Source organism: Idiotropiscis lumnitzeri, chromosome 21 (assembly GCF_059441095.1).
Source record: "Idiotropiscis lumnitzeri isolate Australia: NSW breed Sydney's pygmy pipehorse chromosome 21, RoL_Ilum_1.0, whole genome shotgun sequence".
Classification (NCBI taxonomy): domain Eukaryota; kingdom Metazoa; phylum Chordata; class Actinopteri; order Syngnathiformes; family Syngnathidae; genus Idiotropiscis; species Idiotropiscis lumnitzeri.
The window spans coordinates 4,600,351-4,615,860 of NC_142411.1; the positions used below are offsets into that span (position 1 = coordinate 4,600,351).

At 45.3% G+C, this 15,510-nt stretch overlaps 1 protein-coding gene across 3 annotated transcripts in view; it reads right to left on the reverse strand.

Moving 5' to 3' along the window:
- Positions 1-284: 284 nt before the first annotated feature.
- sash1a (SAM and SH3 domain containing 1a) overlaps positions 285-15,510 on the reverse strand; it is a 134,196-nt gene continuing 118,970 nt past the window's right edge. For 2 of the 3 annotated variants that reach the window (XM_088286253.1, XM_088286252.1), the window contains 12 exons: positions 13,787-13,925; positions 13,304-13,710; positions 10,829-10,903; positions 10,601-10,744; positions 9,118-9,250; positions 8,814-8,983; positions 8,407-8,616; positions 7,878-8,028; positions 7,593-7,721; positions 3,572-4,506; positions 3,133-3,264; positions 287-2,530 (listed from right to left, as the gene is read on the reverse strand). In XM_088286253.1, coding sequence (XP_088142379.1) covers positions 2,276-2,530; positions 3,133-3,264; positions 3,572-4,506; positions 7,593-7,721; positions 7,878-8,028; positions 8,407-8,616; positions 8,814-8,983; positions 9,118-9,250; positions 10,601-10,744; positions 10,829-10,903; positions 13,304-13,710; positions 13,787-13,925 — 2,880 coding nt within the window. In that variant the 3' untranslated portion in view covers positions 287-2,275. Of the gene's footprint in view, positions 2,531-3,132; positions 3,265-3,571; positions 4,507-7,592; positions 7,722-7,877; positions 8,029-8,406; positions 8,617-8,813; positions 8,984-9,117; positions 9,251-10,600; positions 10,745-10,828; positions 10,904-12,751; positions 13,711-13,786; positions 13,926-15,510 lie in introns of all 3 variants that reach the window. The other variant, XM_088286251.1, reaches the window with a different exon arrangement.

Consider the following 15,510-nt stretch of genomic DNA (forward strand, 5'->3'; position numbering starts at 1 on the left):
GTCTTGTATGAAATATGATGATTGAACACATATATTACTTACCCGGGATGTCCAAGATGTTCATAGGTTGCAGATTTTGAAATGTTCCGAACACAATGTCTTATACTTTAGGGAAATTGTGACTTTTACATTTGGGTGAAAAATACTAGTGTAAAAATAACATTTGTAAAAATATATATTCCATATATCACTTCATACACATTAACGCATTACTATTGTCTACTAGGGAAAAAAAATAATTCTCTATTTTTATCAGAAAAAAAATACATTTATACATTTCAAACCATATTAAAAAGGGGATATGGCAAGAAACATTTTTATTATCACCATCATTGTATAGTTGGCAATGACAAATAGTTATGGACATGATTTTCTTTTTTTTTTTTATTTCAATACACAAGCAAAATCTGTATGGACATTCATGAAGTAGATGAAAAGCAAATCAAACAATCATTTGTACACATATGTTACAATACAAACTGTATGCAGCTCCTCACTTGCTAAAGCAATATGCATTATGCAGGAAGGTATTGCTAGTCGTATAGTACAGCTAATTACAGTCCATATTTTATGGAACGAAAAAGAGAAGGTGGGGGGGGGAGGGAAATAACTTATTTAAATATCAATTACATATATAGAATGTGCAAGGCCTGCGTAGCATTACATATATGTAATCAAGACGGCGCAAACAAGGTGGAAGTGATTAGGAAAAAAAATAAGTATACTACTTAATTACACTTGTCGTTAAGTAGGGAGCCACCAAAACCTTTTGCAAAAACAAAGCCAATGTCGCAACTCGATTAAGTCACCCTCTAAAGTGCATTTACAGTGTCAGTATCTTTATTTTTACTAAACACTTTTCTCGTCTCTCACAGAGCACCACATTAGAAAAGGGGCGGGGGGTTATTACATCTTGTTTAAAACTTAAGAATAAAAAAAAAAAGATGATTTCATGTCATGTGCCCTCAGTTTATCCCTGATTTAGATTTTTTGCAGCTTTCCACTTGATGATTTTTTGCTGCTGTTGTTAATATGCAAATGTTTAAATTATACTAGTAACATATTTGAAATTACAGCGGAACCTCCAAAGTTCAAGCCAATCAATTTCCCTTCGGACATTTAATTTTATTTTCCATTGATTTAATAATAAAACATGCTTACTAAACCCGACATTTTTTTTTCCGAGATCCGGAAAAGCTAAATGGCTAATTACATTTACAAACCATATTTTTAAAAGTACAAATTACCAAAATGGTCAAAGCAATAAAATCTATGTTTTAATTACAAATATTAAATATTCTTTTAAAAAAAAATGTGAAACTGCAAAATTTTTACAATTACCCCCCAAAATTTTCCCGTATTCCAAATAGGACAACCTCAGCGACAATCCACTTTAGAGGTTCCACTGTGTATAAAATAGTGCTTCATTCCAAGCATCAGCTGTATCTTTGGATATTGTTACTAAGATCTTTAAATGTGTTTTGAATTATTTAAAAAAAAAAAAAAAAATTTAAATCCCCCCCCCCCCCAAAAAAAAAAATCAGCTTTTTTGCGTAATTGCAACAAAATGGTTGTATTTGCCGGCATAAGAGGGAGGGAGGGAATCCGTGCCTTTCATTTACTGCATCTGCACTATCCACTCATTAGGCTAAGAAGGTGTTTATATATTTAAAAAAAAAAAAAAAAATTCGGTAACATGACCCGGCAGCAACTTTCAGAACACACATGAACAAAATGAAGCTATAATACAGAAATACAGTATCATAAAAGTAAGCCACGTGTCACTTGTTGGTGTTCGGTAAGTGTTAAGTGTGTCATGACGCACTATTTCTTGAAAACGGAATCACTTTGGCGGAGGAAAATGCACAACTCCCAAAACGCGTTCTGAAAATTGGCCTTCAGGATGAAATTTCAGGATGAGCCTAAAATGCACGAGAACGGATATTTGAATTTTGTACTATCCAAGCGTTTGGTGTTCGTGAAATTCCACGTTAGAGTTGAAAGTTTTGTGAGTAGTGTGCCCTTGGGGGGAAGAAAAAAAAAAAAAAGCACTTGTGAAGCGTCCATTTTACAAAATGGTGGTGTGCTATCTTCCGCAAAGGCAGTCGAGCAAATAGGGGGCGTGTCTTCGCCTCACACCTTTTTTTTTTTTTTTTTTTTAAAGGCATCCTTTTAGCATCCAGGATCGACTCCAAGTTGCCGTAAACTGCTGGAAAAACATCTTGGCAAAAGGCAAGTACTTGAGTGCCAATAGTTTGGATTCGACAAGACGTGTTCACGCGTCCCGCCGCTCGGCGACCAGCTGGGCCTCGCCAACCAAGCGGCGGGCGTGCCCGCGGTCACGCACGCCCGCCTCCCATGCGCCGCTCTCCGTCAGCGAGGCCACGCCGCTCAGCGAGTCCACGCCGGCCGCCGCCAGGGTGGAGGCGTACATGGGTAGGCCGATGGACACCAGCCAGTCCGAGACGGTGCTGACGGCGCCCGACGCCGCCGGTCTCCGGCACATTTCGGTCAGACCGCCTGAGGGGATCTGGGGGACACACAAATCTCCGTCAGGCGAGACTTTTTTGGATGAACAGATTTCAAGAGCCTGTAAAGTGAATTCAGAGACTGGAGCGGGTTTCAGGTTTTTTTTTTTTTGGGGGGGGGCGTGGCTAAATCCGTGCCCCACCCCCTACTTTATAAGAACTTGAGCACCTTCATCTGAATCAGCAGCCATCCAATAAAATTGGAGTTAATACGTTCTACCTTCTACTTTAAAACACTCCAAAGGCGTAGCTGCTTAGAGTGCCTCGTGGTCCGCCTCGAGTGCATGCAAGGCCACCCAGATAGAGGTGGAACCGTGATGGTTTATTAAAAAAAAACAACAACAAAAAAAAAAAATTTAAGTGTCTTGACAATCAATGCGGATCGGGACTTCTTGCTTGTGTGGCCGCTTTAGAGCGCCTCGTTGTTCCATCACAACACAAGAAAGATGCGAGATGAAGTAGTATCCATTTTTCCAAATCATAACAGTGGATTTTTACTGACAGCGGGATGCGGTTTCAGCGCTTTGGTCCAGACATTTATTCTTCACTTAACAGGGACTGGAAATATTTGCAAAGCGCTCGGATTGGAGCTGCGCGTCCTTACGGCCATGCGGTGTTGTTTGCGCAGCTCTCGGACTCTCAGCCGGTCCATGGTGGAGGCCACCTCCTTGACGGGCTGCCGCAGGTCTTCCGAGTAGCGCTGCATCAGCGGCTGGGGGATGCCACAGCGGCCGTGCTGGCGGAATGCAAACATGACAGATGATTACTTGCGAAAACATTGCCTCACGGCGAGCTGTGTTTTTTGCGAACGTAATTGCGATGGAAATGAAATGAGTTTGGTTTGGCTTGGCAAATATGGAGCAGAGGCGTGTTGAGAAAATGTTTGTGAGGATTTTTAAGAAATGGCAAGCCAGTGTGCTTTCAGCTCAGGAATCCAAAAAAATACAACAGCTGGTTCATGAAGCAGATTTGAAGCTTCTGGATTGTCGACAGAGATATCCATTGCGATATTTGTAACGTTAGAAATGTTTTGTCCAGGCTACCTTGTCTGAGTAGGGCTCCTCCGTTAGATCGATGCCCTCGGCTTGCAGCCTTTGTTCCAGCAAGGTGAGCAGATCAGGACTCATTTTGGAATGGGACGACTTCCTGGTCACGGCCACCTTGCCCCCCAGGTCTGACAGCCACGGGGGCGCCACCGACACGCTCGCATCTTCCCCGCTCGACGAGGAGTTACGGGGGCTGCTCGGCGTCTTGGCGGGAAGGGGCGGGGCGGGACTAGTCGCGCACCGTGCGACGGGGCTGCTCGGGTGGGAACGTGTGAGCGAGTGCGCGGGGGAAGGGGCGGGAGACGGCGAAGAGGGCACCGACGGCGGCGAGTGGCAGACCCCGTTGGCGAGTCTTTCTCTAGACTTCTTGGCGGGGACCGGAGGCGGTACCGGCGGCTTTTTGGCGTGAGTCCGTATGATCCGCTCAGCACTTGCGTTGGACTCCGGGGGGCTTGGGGCTTGGGTTGTGGGACACGGCGGTCTCAGCGGCAGCTGCGAGGGAACAGGTGGTCTGTCAACTCGAGGTTTCGGACTCACCGGTGGACTTGCAGCACAAGCTGGCGAACTTTCCTTAACGGGCCCATTCGCGTCCAATCCGGGCTGTTCTTGTGAGAGTCGAACCTCGTCATTGTCATCCTTGAGATCTCCCAGGGAGTGGGAGCGTTTGCAGGACCCGGCGGACCGGAAGCTTCCGTCCAGGTCCTCGCAGCTCCGACTGGTCGGGATGAGGGAGCGTCTTTGGGTTTTGCGGCGCCCCGGCAGGTTGAAGCCCTTCAGGGAGGGCTTGCTGAACACATTTTTGGGGAACTTGGAGCGCTGGTTCTTCGCATTCTGCTGCAAGGCCTCACTGGAGATGGTCATGGGCAGAGTGGGATACTCCGGAGATTGTCCCGCAGAAGAGCGACCGGAGCGGGAAGCCTTCTTGCTCTTGCCTGAAATATAGAAGAGTCTCACTTATTTTCAAGAACACGACTTTAGAGCGTAATCCAGCTGAACGCCGAAAATTCCGAATAACTATTTAGCAATGTAAAAATAAGATTAGCTGAGTTCCGCTCTTTCCTTTTCGCAAATATGATGTAATGGCATCGAGCATGAAAGAATGAAAAGCAGAAGAAACTTACCGTCCTGTCGTCAGATTTACAAAAAGCATGACGGGTGAAACGGCCGCGCTAAGTTTGTAATGGGATGGACGGAAAGTCTACAGATGGAATGCGATGGAAATGTGGCCGCAGAGCCCAAAAATGTTGAAAAAAAAAAAAATTTGCAAATAGTCGTGAAAAGAAATGAATGCATCTCTTCAATTTCAGTTAGATGCGGGCGCAAAAAGAAAAACGACTAAAAAAAAAAAATTTTTAATCAAATAATATACATTTGTTAAACGACACATTGGAAAGAAAATATATATATAAAAAAATATAATTTTTTAAATAAGTTGGACCAGGGATTTAAGGTGTCATTTTTTTAGTTATGAAAATAGGAAGCAAGAATAAAAAAAAATTAAATTGCATCAATAGAAATTGGCAACTTTTGTGAAAATTAATTAATTAAATTAAATGACATTAACCTTTGACCTTTTTTAGGGTGCTCCATATTCTCAAGAGGCTGCTTGATGACGTGGAAGAACAACACTCGGCAGGCATAAGATAAGATTGTGTCCTGATTAGAGCATTCGGGGATCAACAGTGCCCTTGGCATTTTAAAATATAGTATTAATGCTTATACAAAAAATAAAATAAAATTAAATAAAAAAAAAAAAACCCTACTTTGTCCTTCGATATAGCACTGTGGATCCCTGAAACCGGAAAAGACCATGCAGAATGTTTTCTCAATCAGCAACAAGTTTATGAACAGTTGAAAGGCGTGAAAAGGAAAACAAGAGACAAACCAAAAAAAAAAAGCAAGCAGTGCCGTCTTTATTGATTTTTTTAAGTGGGGCGGGTATGGACTTTTTTTATTTTGTTTTCTTTTTGTGGAGTCTCTTTTTAATTCCACCACTTCAATCTCTATCGTGGCACACAATGACCGTGGCCAATTTGCAACCACCCCGCCAAACACACACACACACACACAGATGAAGTCAAGGCCAGTATTTACACTGAAAACCAGCAATCAGAAAGGAAAAGCGGTTTTTGACAGAGCAGTGATTTATGGGTTACGGATGTTAAAAATACGTGTGGGTGGTGGAGGGCGGGGGAGAAAAAAGTCACACAAGGAGCTCGGGCACGCTCCAAAATGAAGATCACAAGTACGGGAAAAGCTTAATAAAACACGCACGTTAAAACGAGCGCGTATTTCCGTAACGTGTAGGCACATCATGCAAGACGGCTGTTGCGCAATACAGTCTTCTATGAAACAGCCAATCGGCACGGCAGACACATCTTGGCAATGTCACGGAACTCTGCTGCGACTTAGCAGAAATATTCATAATCATCCGCTTTGTGCACCGTCATCAACACGGAATCCGCAGGCGGGGTTTGAGCTCGGGATCCTTGGATTGGCAGCGAGTTTGTTCTCAAGGGAACGCTTGTTGTGCGCATTGGGGAGGCTCGCTCCCTTTGGCCGTGCGCTCCCTGCACTGCGGGCGAGACCAGGCTTAGCGGTCTGGGGCCAGGATCCTTCCCGGTTACATGCGGACTTCGGTACTGATGGCACAGAAGGCCTACAAGGACGGAAAGAGTGATGAAGAGAGAGAGAGAGAGGGAGAGAAGGAGAGGGGAGGGAAAAGTGGGTCATGAGGCGGCGTCTCCAGAGCGGGGGTTCCCAAACTGTGGCTCGGGGGACAGAATTGGTCCCGGGAGAATGTCTCTTGGGTCGCTCAGTAAACCGATTTATTTTTGTTTATGTAAATAAATTGAGATTTCTCTAATATTCTGGGAACACATTGTTTTTTTATATTTGCGTTGAATGAAAATAAAACACTTGCAAAATTCTGCATTTACTTTTTGGGAAAACGAACAACTCTTTTGCCAATTTTTTAAAATGTTTCAGAGCAAAGTAGTAAGTGAATCTTATTTATTTTTGTGCATCTTCTGCAGTGTTGATTTGAAATTATGTCCTGTGTTTTATTTTTGGTTAGGCTTTTTGAAAAAAAAATCTGATTCAATGGTTAATCAACAATTATTATGAGTTATTATTATTATTATAATAATTATTAATGATTAATCATTAATCATTAATTATTAATCATTAATTATTGATGATTATTAATTGTTACTTATAATTATTAATTATTATTTATTTTTAAAAGGCATTTTTGTACATGATACAGATTTACTATTACTAACGGAATTTTTTTCTCTAGGGAAAGAAATGACTGATGGAAACATGCTAAACATGACAGTAATTGTACAGAAAAAGTTTAAACTTTACAAGAAAAAATATATAATTCACACATATAATAGTTTAAATATTGCACAAAAAGTTCTCATTTCATGATTAAAAGGCAACATATTGCCAAAATTTAAAAAAATATTGAAATCCCAAGTTGTATTACTAACTACGTTTTGGAGAAAAACAAAAGTAAACGTATGAAAGGAGGAATAAACTTCAAAGCTACCCGATACAAAGATAATTTTTCAGGACAGAATTTCTCCAAATGAGTGCGAGGAAACTGGAGCACCCCACAGAAAACCACACGAGCAGCAGGTGAACGTGCAAATTCCACGTGTGAAGGCGGGAAAACCGAATTCGAACCCTCAACCTCACAAAAGTGAAGTGACTGCGCTCACCACTTTTCCAGCATGCGACCCAAAGTCAGAAAATAAAGAAACTAAATAATTCTTGTATTTCGCCAACATTTCTCCATATTTGTTTATGTTGTTGTCGAGCTCAGTTTGGGAAAGCCGGCTAAGGAGGGACAAAGACGGAAGGCGGCAGGATGCATCGAGTGCCTCCAAGAAGCAAGAAAAGCGGCTCGATTATCAGACACCATTCCAGCGGCGTTAGAATGCAGAAGCATGAAGAGATGGAGCGCCGACGTTCCCACCATCGCACGAAAGCCCAGTCAAGCCAACTTTACCGTTCTCCAAGTTCTCGTTGCTCTCGTAGCAACCCGAGTCCCGCGGGGAGTCTCCGATCAGGCCCCGGCCCTCCGACAGAAGCTTCTCTTGGGAGCTCGACAGGCCGCCGCGCTCCGGGTCGCTGCTGCCTGGACACGGAGGAAAAACAAACACACATTTCAGATGGCTTTCACTTTTTCTTGAGGTGGGCCACATTAGAGCGCCTCGTCGTTGCAGCACGTCAGCTACAATACGTGAAACGAGCGCTCCCCCGTCTTCAATAACATAAATTAGGATTTCCTCACTGTCGTATTCCTGCAGCAGCTCCACGGCGGTGAGCAACACCGCTCGGTGTTGGGGGTCTTTGATGTTAAGCTCGTCCAGGTCCTCCTCCTCCAGCAGCTTGAACGTGTCCAGGTCCTCGTAGCCGTTGAACAGAAACGTGGGCATGTGCTCCTGCGTGGATGACAAGCTGACCATTTAGCTTTATTTAAACGGAATTTTTTTTTTCCATTATTATTTTGAAACATTTTTTTTAATTTATTTTTATTTTTTTTTATTTAAAACTTCTGAATGCATTTTACCTTTTACCGGCTCACCTTTAAAAGCTCGCGTCCGTTTGGACGGACGTTGGAAGTTAAATGTGGCCGTGACCGAGTGGGTGTCAATGTTTATGCGAAAGACGTAACCTGTAATTTCCTGCGTTAAATTTACCCGCGCTTGTCTGTAATTTCTTTCAACGTATCCGCAACAATGTTTTCTTTTATGATTTGTTCTCGTGAGCCATTTGAGGACGCGGGGCGACGAAGCCATGTCAAATATTTAGAGACGCACCTTGAGGTTGACGCGTTCCAACAGCTCCTCCACGGATGTCGGCTTGGGTGGTCGGCCCTTCCGCCGCCGCCGCAGCGGCCGCTTGGGTTTCTCCTCTTCCTCGCAAAGCACGTCCACGTAGATGAACTTGAAGGTGCCCACCTTGTTGTTGAGCAGGCCCATCCAGGTGCCCATGGGAGGCTTGCTGATGATGTCGATCACGTCGCCACGCTGCAGGGGAGATGCAAAAAAAAAAAAAAAAAAAAAAAAAAAAAGTTGAAATTGACGCGTTTTTTTTTTTTTTTTTAATTTTTAAATCGATTTCCCCTTTTGCTGAAAGATAGAAAAATGAGGACGACAAGAAAAATAAATTAAAAAAATAATCCCCCCCCCAAAAGAAATGGATAAAAAAATAGAATATGTTTCACCTTCAATTTGAGGGAGTCCGAGTCGTAGGGGCTCGGCGTGAAGTCCGTGTGCACTCGCGCGCGGCCGCAGAACGGACCTCGGTAAGGCGGCTCCTCGTCGTCACCGTCCTCCGATTTGACGCTTTCTCTGTTGCTGGCTGAGGAGTCGGTGGTGCTCACCGTCTGACCACCTGGACACAAACACCAAAATTGAGGCTAAGAATTATTGTGCGTTTACTACGATTAAATTGTGTGTAAATTTAAAATAAAAAACAATAATAAAAAAAAAAATACACAAGCGCTAACTTGAAAGTAAACAACTTACTCATTGAGCTTTGCCCGCTCAGCGAACTCCGGAGACTTTCCACTGAGCCGCCTGCCTTGAGTTTGGGCTTCTCCAGGGAGTCGCTGTCAGGCTGGAGCGACTGCGGAGAACCGGGAGTTCCATCCGGACTCGACTTGAAGGCGAAAGATACGCCGAGACACGGGAGGAGAAAATGCACTTTTGTTACAATGTGGTACAAAAAAATAACACCCAAGCATGTATCGAATATTTACAATTCTCATGTACTTAAAAATTGTAATTGGAATGCATTGACACGTTGATAGAGTGACTCTTTAGATTTTTTTGGGGGGGTATAGAGTCAAGCTCGCATCACTGCATTAAGCGCCCACAATGACGTCACTGCAATACAGCGGGAAAAAGACCAACTGCAGAGGTTTCAATGATACACTAGGGGGCACTGTAGGCCACCAAAAAAAACATTTGGCAATTCTGATCACATCCATTTACAATCAACCACTGCATGACGCGAGCCTTCAAATGTGGGTCACGGTGTTGCGATGCGACCACCGCCGCGGACAGATGCGCTTTGGCCGCCGCGCAGGGCTTGGAAAGCGGCGACCATCGATTGGAGCAAACGGCAACGGTTCGTAAACTTAAAGCCAGAGTCAACGAGACCGTCCTTGAGAGCAAGCCCGAGGGAGACTTGCATCACTCAAACTGGCTCAGCGAGAAGCCCACGCCCGAAGCAAAGCGGATCCCGCAGTGACAATCCCCCAAATGTTTCCGAGCTATGTTTATTCTGTAACCAACACAAATACTCCCACCCAGCCGCACACTTTGCGGGCTAATGATGTGGCTGATGCAGCATGTGAATGTTTGAAAAAGAAAGGGGAGATGTGTTTTGGACATTGGAAAGACAACATGGACACATCGGGATTCAACTTTTAAACAAATCAGGTCAAAGAGTCCCCCAAAAAATAATTCAGAAAAAATTTTTTCAAGAAGGAATAATTGCTTGAGAAGGGAAGGTTCTCTTCATTGTTACTTTTTTTTAATTTTTTGGGCCACAATGGGTTCTAAAATTTGACAGAGGGGCCGGACCAGGAGCAAATGGATGGAGTGTTTTGGTAACCTCACCTCATCGGAGAAAAAAAAAAAAACATTTAATTTGAAATAAAAGTGAACAAAAGCATTACAACAATATATATGTCTTTGAAAATAAAACATTAACAAGCTTTATTCACTGAATTTTTTTTCCAAGTTCGGCGGGCCGCATTAAAACGATTAACGGGCCGCATGTGGCCCCCAGGCCGTAGTTTGCCCACGCCAGCTCCATGTGCGAGTTTGGAGTCATTCAACGCGATTACATTTGGGCATTAAAGGCTAATCGATCACCATTATTAATCGTTAATTATTTTTGATAACCGATTAATCGTATAGAAAGTTAAATTTGTCCAAATTGTCTCAATTTCAGGCTTTTTTTTTTAATTAATTTTTTTTTTCGTAACTATGCGTGTCTAACCTGTTCGGACACGGAGCTGCTGTACTTCTTGGACATGCGCTTCCTCATGGTCTCCTTGACCGACTTGACCTTCTTGCCCAGCGAGATCCGAGAAGTTGTGGGGGACTTGACCACCTCTCTGTAAATGGCCTCCTGCTCTTTATTCTGTCGGATCAGGAATATAGAAAAATGTGTCAAACCCAAACGGAGGAGGGGGGGGTGCTCACATTTTTGTCATCGCGCACTTACATGAGCGTCTGAGCTCGTGTTGAGCACATGGAGGGATCGGTTGGACAGGTCAAAGCCACCGAAGCTACACGTTCTCTGCGGAAGAGGAGGGGGGGGGCAGAACCGAAAGACAATCAGACACACTTTGAATTGCGTCCTAATTTGCGCCAGACGATGGGATTTGAGGCACCGTGATTCATGCATGACAACGAGCATGGTTGCTTTACATGAGGGAGGGACGGGAGGGGGGGGAGGGGCAGCTGTTGATGATGTCATAAGGGACGCGCCAAATGGAGGACGCGATGGAACGCTTTTTTTTTTTTCTTCCTCTGAGCAGTTTTATGGAGCCTAAAAAGCGTAAAGTTGCGTTCCAACATGTGGAGTCGCTTGACGCGGCAACATGAAACGCTCAAAGGCACTTTGAGGGCGCCCTCGGCTGGTGGAGCCCGATTTGGGAGACGTGCACAAGGAAGGGGGGCTTACGTATGCAAACCAACACACAAACACCGAGCTAACGATGTGTTAGCTTTAGCCGACACGTGCCGAGCTGTTTTTGGATGAGGGGAAGTCTTTCTTACTCTCGAAATTAATGGGAGGAAACTATGAAATGAAAGGAGAACAGGGAGATCCACTCACTTTTTTATGGATTCTCCCAATGCTATGAGGACACACACGCGCACATCAAAGTTCATCTTGTTGAAATAAAATGACCCCCAATTTAATGTGAGCACAAATCCCCCAGCATGAAGATCCCTCAAAAGCGAGACGGGCTCGTTGCGCATTTCGCGTCCACAGCTGCGGGCCACATTGCAGCTTTTCCCCAGCGAAGGGTTTTTGCGGAACAAACGCGTTTGAAGCGGCGTCCAAGAATAATGGGATGGCGATGCTCGATGGAATGGACATGCACCCAAGATTGAAAAAAAAAAAGTATTTTGGAGATAATTACAAGGAAAGAAAACATCCAGAAAAAAAAAGAAAGAAATAGAGGCACGGGCCCCCATTTGAAATAAATAAATAAATAACACAAAAAAGCTACAACAGAAAAACGTGGCGTCCAGAAAGTTGCTTGGATGAGAACGACCTCACTGGTACACGACAGGATTCAGCTAGCATCGAAGCTGCAGGATAGCCGCACCTCACTTTGAACTCGTCTACTCAACGTAACCTGCACTGCGCTCGCGCTTTAGACCACGCACCCACTTGTTCACCTTACATTACTCCAAAAAAAAAAAACAACTCTCACATACGCGTGTGTCGCAATTAGACATTTGCACAGAAAACCTGTCAAAAATTAAAAAAAAAAATGTAAAAAAAACACTGACGTGATCGAAAACATTATTAACCTCTCGGTCATACAAAATCTGTCTGTGAAAGATACAGCGGAATCTCTAAAGTCAAACTCTGAGGAAAACGGATAAATTCGGAAATTGCTTGAAAATTGCCAATAAATTTGCTGATCAATTCAACAATTAAAATTCAAATTAAAAATCTAATTTATGATTGGCTCTGGCTTATTTGAAAATTGTAAGTAATTGGTCTTGCACCCCCCCCCTCCACAGGTTAACTGAATAGAATGGCCACAAGATGGCGACAAAGCACTTAAACCCGGCAATGGCCGCTCTAAAGAAGCTCCTCTTTGTATTTCAACTTAGTTCTTTGGCATTAAAAGGCAACAAGGCGGTGTCAGTGCGATATTATTAATAGACGAGGCTTTGGCCTGAGCACAAATAATGGAGGATAGGCTCCACCCCCAAAAATGGCGAACGCACAAAACAGTTTTTAACCTTAGAGGTTCCACTGTATTCCGTAATTATCTACCAGCTTCAAACTCCATCGCTGACCATTTTCCTGCTAGCTTGATCTAAAAGCTATTCTGCAGCTTTGACGTACGCCGAGTCCTGCTCACACGAGGCGGCCGACTTGAACCTCACGGTCTGAACTCACAGACTTCTGCTGGATGCGTAAGAGCACGCGCTTGGTGCAGCGGTCCACGCTGGCCGCCCACTTCCTGTCCGCCTCGCGGTCCTCTTCCAACAGACAGCGCCGCTCAGCCCGGCTGAGGGTGACCGGGCGGACCAGCTGGGCCCAGTTGAGGTGACCGTACAGGCTCCGTTCCACCACGTAGGTGATGTTCAGCTCACTGACCGCGCTGCGACCCCGCAGCCGGCGGGACGGGAACACCCAGCCCCCTCCCGGGCCGAAACCTTTCGATTTGGCTACGTCGCTGCTGCGGGCCGGGGAGGACGGGGTGACGCATAGAGCGGAGGGCGGGGTCTTGGTGTTGCGCGATCGCTGGTACAGAAGGTGTTTGGTGGAGTACGAGTAGTTGGGGTCGGGCTTTCTGAGCGTCCAGCTGCCGTGGTGCCGGTTGGCAGTGTGATATTTGGGGCCGCCTTGAGAGAGGTCATCGTCCAGGGGGATGATGCGGCGGGAGTGCGCTTTGGGGCGGGGTTTGGTGAGCCCGTAAAAGGCGTACAGGGCCTCGTTGTTACTTACCCCGTGGGAGATGGAGCTCAGGGCCTTCCGCATCTCGCCGTCGGTCGTGGAGCGCGACAACTTCCCTTCGTCGTCCAACCCGCAGCCATCCAGCTCAGAGAAGGAGGAGCCGCTGCCTCCGACGCCGGAGCCGGAGCCGGAGCCCGAGCCGACCGGGGTCCTCCCGGGCGGGCGGATGAGGCCGTGGGTGCTGGAAGACTTGTTGAAGGTCTTCACCAGACGGTGTCCGGACCAGGTGTCCAAGCTACTGGAGGACGGGGAGGTGGTCAGGCTGTCGGTGTCGCCATCCACCGAGAGCTGATCCTGGCTCAGGGAGGTCTCCTGGGGCAACGAATGCTTCTTCAGGACCCCCGTGTACAACGCTGCGTTGTCGTCGCAGGTCGGCAGCGATTCGACATTTAGGAAATCTGAAAAAAAAAAATATATATATTTGTTTTCCCCCCCAAGACTCTCTAACGCTTCCCGTTTTAGCGGCTTACAAACCTTCCGATCCATGCTTCTTGCACTCCTCCACCTTAATGAGTTTTTTCCTGACCCGCCGGGTGGAATTAACCAGCTTGTGGAGCCGCTTGAACTTCACCGAATCCTCCGATTGCTCGTCGTCGGACTGCTCGCGAGATTGCTGCAATGAAGCGAGAGAGAGGAAGCGGGTTGATGTTCCGCTGGACGCCAGTAATCTTAAGTAGGCTTGATGAATGTGGCGCTGAAGAATGCAACAACGGCACAAATGGAGGAGGGGATAAAAATCACAGTTAGTGTGGTGAGAAACGGAGGCCAGACACGGCGGAGACGACAAGTAATTCACCACAAAATGGACCGGAGCACAATGAATGGAGCCGACATGAATCAGCGGCACGATCGGCGGGGGCTGCGCCGACTTCGGGGGTTCGTGACGGGGTGCAAGGACACTCCATTGTGGGTGACAACACCCGAGTGTGTTCGCGCTCCATTTATGGACGATGCATTTCAATGCTTAGAGAAGCAGAAATGGAGTGGAAAAGAGATGCTCCCGAAAGGTTTCGAGTGAGGCCAATCGCGGCAGTCAGAGAGACAAAAATAAAGAAATAAAAATTCTAAAATCCTCAGAATTTGAAATGAAACAAAGTCGTCTTGTGGTCATGATTTCCTTTTGTTATTTTTTATGCTGCAATTTTTTATTAATATTAATAATATTATTTTTTATTATTTATTATTTTATGGTGGTAGCTCAACTTTAGAATTTTTCAATTTAGACGATATTTGTGATTTTTTTTTTTCTCTTTTGAAAAGTTGAACACATACTTAAGGACTAATTGTTGCAAAAAAAAATCAAATGTTCTTCCACTAATTCACGTCTTTATTGTTTAAGTGTGAAGCAACAAAAGAAGAATTAATCTTTAAATTGTATTCAATTAATCGGCGATTAATCGATTATCGGAATGTGTTGCCAATTATTGGAATCGGCACCAGACAAGCCCCCCCACTTTTTATCTATTTATTTTTTTTAAATCACGATCAGTCAGCTCCTTCCCATTTTTTTTCCCCTCCTTGCTCGCAACATATCAAAATGACATCAAATAAAACATGATCCGCCACATTTAAGCCCCAAGCGCCGGCCTAATTGCTGCCTGGCAGCGAGGACATCGTTACCGGCACAGCGTGCCAACAGCTCCGTTTGTTTCCAACCGTCGCCATGGCAACAACTCGCCATGGCTGACTACGGCAGTTCACAAAAGAAGAACGCATGCACGCTCATGCGCACGAAAATGACAGGACAGAGCGAGCCTGTCCCGAGTCCGCCTCGTCGTGCTGCTCGAGGCTGACGGGCCATGAAGAAATACTTTAATTGCTTTTTTTTTTTTTTTTTCCCCTCTTCTTCTCCTCCTCCTCCTCCCCGCCCTCGCTCATTTTTGACCACAAGCCTGGCTTCGGTGGCAGCTGCCATTCAGCAAGGGTGATGTAAACAAGTGCGGCTTGGACGGCACTCGCAAGAGCGCGCGCGTGACGTTTTCGTAAATACCGGATGGCACCGCATCACCCAAGCAACATTCCAAGTTTCCGACGCCTCCGAGCGCTGTCTAGTAAAACCTTACTCATCTCCGACAAGTTGGAAAACACGTCCATCAGCACTCCAACACACACCACCGACCGGTTAACCTTTCGCAAACCACACAAAACCAAAAAGTCCGGTGTCTCCGTTTGCAAACCACACAATTCTTGCTGAGGTC